The sequence below is a fragment of the Protobothrops mucrosquamatus genome, unplaced genomic scaffold (genome assembly GCF_001527695.2).
Source record: "Protobothrops mucrosquamatus isolate PMUCROS unplaced genomic scaffold, P.Mucros_1.0 scaffold2484, whole genome shotgun sequence".
In the NCBI taxonomy this organism is placed as follows: domain Eukaryota; kingdom Metazoa; phylum Chordata; class Lepidosauria; order Squamata; family Viperidae; genus Protobothrops; species Protobothrops mucrosquamatus.
This window is the reverse complement of record NW_015388552.1, coordinates 78,857-85,852: the sequence shown is the minus strand read 5'-3', so window position 1 is coordinate 85,852 and position 6,996 is coordinate 78,857. Positions and strand designations below refer to the sequence as shown.

At 41.2% G+C, this 6,996-nt stretch overlaps 1 protein-coding gene across 1 annotated transcript in view; it reads left to right on the top strand.

The window, feature by feature from the left end:
* The first annotated feature begins 4,999 nt into the window (after positions 1-4,999).
* Positions 5,000-6,996, top strand: part of ARHGAP40 (Rho GTPase activating protein 40) — a 35,051-nt gene continuing 33,054 nt past the window's right edge. Inside the window, exon 1 of the mRNA XM_015825101.1 lies at positions 5,000-5,159. Coding sequence (XP_015680587.1) covers positions 5,041-5,159 — 119 coding nt within the window. The 5' untranslated portion in view covers positions 5,000-5,040. The remainder of the gene's footprint in view (positions 5,160-6,996) is intronic.

Sequence of the window (6,996 nt, the reverse complement as noted above, 5' to 3'; positions counted from 1 at the left end):
TTGTTCTGTTACTCATACTGAGGGCTAGGGTTCCAGATGGTTTGTACAAATATCTTTAAGTTGGAGCCATTAATGTGCTGCCTTTTCTGCAGTCATTCAACTATTTCTGAGTCCATCTGATAGTAGTATTAGCTATCTCATAATTTACTCTTCTATTGAAGAGCATATAATGTGTGACTTTCTTGAGGAGACGTTGTAGATAGCAATAGCAATAGCACTTAGACTTATATACTGCTTCACAGTGCTTTACAGACCTTTCTCAGCGGTTTACAGAGTCGGCATATTGCCCCCAACAATCTGGATTCTCATTTTACCGACCTTGGAAGGATGGAAGTCTGAGTCAACCTTGAGACCCAACCGATGAGACCCAAACTGCTGGCAGCTGGGAGTCGGCAGAAGTAATCTGCAGTACTGCATTCTGACCATTGTGCCACCACTAAACCAATGCTTCAGAGTGTAGTTTAAAATGTGATTTACTTTTGCTGATTGATCTCTGGAGGCTTTTAAGAAGAGACTGGACAGCCGCTTGTCTGGAACAATATAGTCCAATGATGGCGAACCTGTGGCATGGGTGCCAGAGGCGGCACTCGGAGCCCTCTCTGTGGGCATACGTGCCGTTGCCCCAACCTTACCTCCCCCGTAACCCCCTCCTCTCCAGCAGCCTCCCTGAAGGAGAGTTGCCCTCGAGCGTGGCCCACACAGAGCAGTGCAGCCAAGGACATGGCAGCCAGGCAGCGAAGACAAGACTCTGCTCTCACATCCCATCATGCAGTTGATGCTGCAGAGGATGTGGCCGCCATAGCGCTGCTGGGCTGCCTGGGCGATCTGTGGCGGGCCCTGGAGGTGGTGAGTGGTCCTGTGGGCAGGTGGGACGGGGGATGGTGGGGCAGAGCAGGGGNACATTGGATTAAGAATTATTTACCAAACTGGGAAGGTAGCTGTTATTTCTAGGTAGAAAAAAATTATCTGAATTTGTCTTGGTTAGGAAGAATTGCATTAGTTAAACTTGCATTCTCTCAAGACTGTTTTCTTTCCTGTATGATTCCAGACATGGATCACAAAATGGATTATACTTCCTTGTTCTGTTACTCATACTGAAGGGCTAGGGTTCCAGATGGTTTGTACAAATATCTTTAAGTTGGAGCCATTAATGTGCTGCCTTTTCTGCAGTCATTCAACTATTTCTGAGTCCATCTGATAGTAGTATTAGCTATCTCATAATTTACTCTTCTATTGAAGAGCATATAATGTGTGACTTTCTTGAGGAGACGTTGTAGATAGCAATAGCACTTAGACTTATATACTGCTTCACAGTGCTTTACAGACCTTTCTCAGCGGTTTACAGAGTCGGCATATTGCCCCCAACAATCTGGATTCTCATTTTACCGACCTTGGAAGGATGGAAGTCTGAGTCAACCTTGAGACCCAACCGATGAGACCCAAACTGCTGGCAGCTGGGAGTTGGCAGAAGTAATCTGCAGTACTGCATTCTGACCATTGTGCCACCACTAAACCAATGCTTCAGAGTGTATTTTAAAATGTGATTTACTTTTGCTGATTGATCTCTGGAGGCTTTTAAGAAGAGACTGGACAGCCGCTTGTCTGGAACAATATAGTCCAATGATGGCGAACCTGTGGCATGGGTGCCAGAGGCGGCACTCGGAGCCCTCTCTGTGGGCATACGTGCCGTTGCCCCAACCTTACCTCCCCCGCGACCCCCTCCTCTCCAGCAGCCTCCCTGAAGGAGAGTTGCCCTCGAGCGTGGCCCACACAGAGCAGTGCAGCCAAGGACATGGCAGCCAGGCAGCGAAGACAAGACTCTGCTCTCACACCCCATCATGCAGTTGATGCTGCAGAGGATGTGGCCGCCATAGCGCTGCTGGGCTGCCTGGGTGATCTGCGGCGGGCCCTGGAGGTGGTGAGTGGTCCTGTGGGCAGGTGGGGCGGGGGATGGGGAGCAGAGTCGGGGCGGGGTAGGGGGTGGAGCAGTGGTGGGACCAGCTTTTGGGCACTCGGTCTCTAAAAGGTTCGCCATCACTGGTATAGTCTCTTGCTTGAGCAGGGGGTTGGACTAGAAGATCTCCAAGGTCCCTTCCTACTCTGTTACTTTGTTATCTGAATGCACTCTGTTTACTTTCAGGTATGCATTTGAGTTAAAGAGATGCCAATAGGGTGCAACATAATGCCTTCTCAGCAGCTCTAACTCAAATGTGAATTTTCCTGAGGTTATGCAGCTGCTTTGTGAAGCTAAGAAACAATTGCATAAAGAGGTGCCAACAGGCACCTTTTGGCTTCAGATCCAAAGCAGCATGCATCCCTGCTTGAAAGGTTCTGGTTGGATGAAAGGAGCTGATCATTTTGGTTGTATGCTAATTTGGGGGGGATGGGTGAGAGGAGAAAACAAGAAAAACAAGTTTGACACTCAGTTTATGGGGGAGGAGAAGAGATGGGCAAGGAGCAGAATAGAGATTGAGCCATTCAAAAGTAAGAAGGGATGGTGGTGTTTTGAAAAACCCCTTTCCTAAATTAATAGTAGGAATTCCCATGTGCGTGGCATTTTGTTCAATTTGCAGTGATATTCCTATGTATGTTAGTGTTAAATTTAGTCTGTATCCCATGTTTGATGTTAGATCCTACATTGAAGACTGGCCATATGCCAAAGGTGCCCTGTCCTTGTACAAGAGATTTTCAGGTCATTTTCAATATTCCAAAAATATTAGATGAACTTATGAGAACAAGGTTGCCGCCCATTTGCCCGTATCCTGGTAAAGTCTAAATTTGGTGGAATTCCAGACAGCCTGAGGATTTGGATTGATTTAGAGTAATTAGAACCGTTTTTAACCAAACGATAATTAAACTCTTGATGGGTTTCTATGTATGCTTGCCAGTTTCAGCAGTCATAAGTTGCATATGTTAATGGGCTATTACAAGTCAAAATTGTGTATTTCCCATCGTGCATTGCTTTTCACTGATGACAATGTGCAATGACTATTTGCTATCTATTGTACAGAGCAGTTGTTACAGACATCAGACAGATAGATCTGCACATGGATTAGAGAACAAACGATAGCATACAATATCATCAAGAGAGTAAAAGAATTGAAATGGAAATGGGCTGGTCATATAGCAAGAAGAACCGATGGCAAGTGGACCAAGGCAGTCATAGAATGGATCCCACTTGATAAAAAGCATCCATGAAAGAGACCCGAAACAAGATGGATTGACGACATCAACAAGTATTGAGGACCCAATTGGCAAAAGAAAGCTCAGGAGTGCATTGGTTGGAAACATGCAGAAGAGGCCTTCGGATAGACAACGGCAAAAATGATTACAGAGAGAGAGAGAGAGAGAGAGAGAGGGAGGGAGAGAGAGAGGGAGAGACTGACTGGACTACATTTAAGACATTTATGGAAATGAAAAGGGACAAGTTTACCTGCCTTTTGAGAGGTCATTGAACTATGGGAAGGTCCATGCCTTCTTGACAGAAAACATATTAGGAGAGGATAATAATACCTAGCCTACTAAATGCCAGATGTTCTCTGTAGGACTGGCTCTACTGATATGACTGTATTTCAGTTGACATTAAATATTATACTTTTCAGTGTGGCACTCAGTGCTCTAATCCATAATTATCAAAGATCAAATGATGACTGTGTGAACTGATTGTTATTCAGTTAATTCTTATAAATAACACCCTGTCCTGAAAAACAGTACTTTAATTCAGCATTCTCCCTCTTTAATGTTCTCTAGATGTATACACTTCAAATTGTAGCATTCTCAGCAGGGGTTAGGGAAAATAGATGTTTCATATTAAATGCTGTTCATGGTAGTACTAAAAAAATCACTTAAAATATATCGTGTCTTTTTGATCTTCCTTTAGCTCATATTGCTCTAAATTGGCAGCTGCCTGTTGTGTTGAGAATACACCACCTCTAATACCTAAGTAGCTTAACCATCGTAGCTGGATAACAGAATATTGCTTTGGGCAGCTTTTCTAATGTTCTTATACAAATTTGTTGAGGATTTAAATTGCAACTTGTATTATATTCAGTTCTCTATACATTGTCAGGATTAACTTCCATCAATGATTTCAATTGATATCTATCTCCCTGCAGTTAGTCTAAGGTAGTGCAGTCCAGCTGACTGAATGGAGAAACTTTGCAAGTAATCTTTAGAACAACAGCAAGCCTTTTGGTCTGATATACTGTACTGGTTTCTCTTTTGAGGGAGTTTCTTTCTACATAGGAGGAACATTCAGAAGTGCTATTTCTGAGAGAAACCAGAAGTTTTATGATTTGTTGTAGTGTTAGGGCTCAGCTGTAACTTTGCCGTAGATACCAACCATATCTATTTTTATCTTTATTTCTGTGCATTAAGGAACTTATCTCTGCAGCCTGGTTTTTGAAGATCTTCTGTCATGGCAGTGAACCCTAGAAACATACCTTGGCCTGTTAAATAATAAGATTATTTATATTTTTTTATATTACTTCCCTTCCATGTAAAGACCAAAATTTAATTGTCTGCCAACTTTTGCCAGGGCATTTTATGATCATTATTCCAACTACAGTCTGGTTCGGGCAGGTATTTCTGGTTTTGTGTCTAATCAACTGATGGGAGATAAGTGTGGAGCAGACAGACACTCTGGATCCAAACTGCCTGGCCTGACACCAGAACAAGTCCCGTCTTTCCACCTTCAGTTTCACATACAAGACAGGTATCCTTTGCATTTCAAGCACAAGACAGTTGACGACAATTCTTGAATGAGTGCCTGGCTGCATACTTGAAGTCATGGGTATGTTGGCTAGATTTTATCTCTCTGTTCTCACTGGGTGTATATCAGGGTAAGAGCAAAGGAGGAGGATCTACTACCCAATTAGCAGCATTCCTGAGGAATGAGTGGGAGGCGCATTGTGTTCAGAGCTGTCTCTTGTGGAACAATCCAAACTTCTCAGCATAGGTTCTTCTGTTCCTGGATATTTTGAAGACACGGATGATTTGATAGGTGCCTTTCTTGGCAGCAACACACTATCTGGGCTATAAATGAAGAAAATGGATAAATTTGGAAAGCATGGCAGATATGGATTTGTTAGAACTCGATTTCCTAGACCCCAGATCATCTTGCAGCCAGTCCTATCCTCTGGACACACAGAAATTTGCAGGTACGGTTTGCGTTAACTTGTGTTACTTCCTCTTGAATTTACATCAGCACAGAAATGGCATAAAGTAGAGCAGTAGCATAACATTCTGAAATTCAGGTAAAATGACAAAACAGCAAATTAAAAATGGCAGAAAGCTTACTTTCTTGTCAGATAGCCAGCATTAATTGACTTCACATGGCAATGGGATAGGGGACAAGTAGCAAACTGTGTGGAAGATAGAAGATAGAAGTAATTTTTAACATGCAAAGTGGCTTACCAAAGCTTAGTAGCTTGTAATTGGAAGTACATCTTCATTTAATACCAGAACTGAATAAAGAAACTATATGTGTCAATATTGTACTCCGTATATAAGTGGCATGTGATCAATTTTGTTAGTTGGTTATAGCTGCAATATGTCTATTGAATACCGTAGTTCCAAATATTTGTGTTTTAGTATAATGTTTTAGTATAATGGTGTTTAGTGGCTTTTTGGTGCTGACCTTACAGTATTATAGTAATGGATCAACTACTTATATGCCATATAATCTAACACAGATGGATTTTTCCCTTAGTTTCCCTCAAATGTAGTTGTGCATTATTTAGGGAACATTAATTGCTATACAGTTTCTTTTCTAGGTTTATATCTTATTTATAATAGTACTTGTTCTATAACTAATACTGCAAAGTCTCTCTTTTACTGTTGTAAAGGTCTTACCTTCTTTTTGTGTAAATCAAAAATTGGTACTCTTATTATTAATTTTGAAAGAAATGCAGATAAATCAGCCTGTTTTAAGTTGTTCTTGCAGGTTTTTTACAAGTGTAGAAATTGTATTTAGGTTCTGAATCCTCTGTTATAGATTTGTAGGCATAATTAATTGAGCCTGTGACTACTTGACACTCACAAAATGTGATGGAAAATATACTGACACTTCAATTACTCATTCAAGTGATCACTTGTTCAATTAGTGTTATAGCAACCACAGCAGGTAAGTTGGATTGTCATCAGTCATAAGTCATCAGTATAATTTCAGTGCCATTCTTTCACCACCACCCCCCAAAAAAATCAGAAGGAGATGGTCGTTGATCCAGGTTCTTTTGCAATGTTTATTTGGTTTCTTATTCTTTAGGCTAAGTGCCAGCTGTGCTGTGATTTCTCTAAGCTCAGAAACTGACTTGGTGACATTCCACAAGATGACCAAACTTTGTGCAGAAACTATTTGTGCATTTTCAGCTATTGTTGTCAGTCTTCTGCAGTTTTGTTTAAAGACAAACTTTAAATATTGCTCCTTCTCTCTGTGTATTTGGCCCTGAAATTAATCCATCTCTAAATCTTATTTCAACTAAGGTTCTGATGGTTGTTATATCACTGAATTGCAGATTGCTTTTGTTTGCCAAACTATCTCATTTCTCAGTTGGGTTCTGGGTAGGGGAAAGAAAGATTGCAAGGATTTTTAGGTATGTTTTTAATTTCCATTTCTTAAGCTTGCAACTTAAAGTTAATTGTTCAGTACATTTTTCTTGGCTTTAAGTACTTTTTCTTGGCTTTTGTTCTGGTGGGATTGGTCCATATTTTATTCCTCCACTGTTTGCAACACATTTTATTACTTATTGAACTAGAATGACATATAATATAATCCAAAGACATGAAAGAATAAAAGCCTATTTGCCTGGTGCTGCAAAGAGGACAAATGTTGTATTCATCACTGGAGGGAGCATTCTGCAGCTGGAGTGTAGTGAACATTAACTCAGAAGACCTCTCCTGGAGAACTACTGGCCACACCTAGTGTGAGAAGATAGCCAAAGCAGGACCTCTTAAGATGTTTAATCATGTTTTTCTGAATAAACAGCGGATGACGTG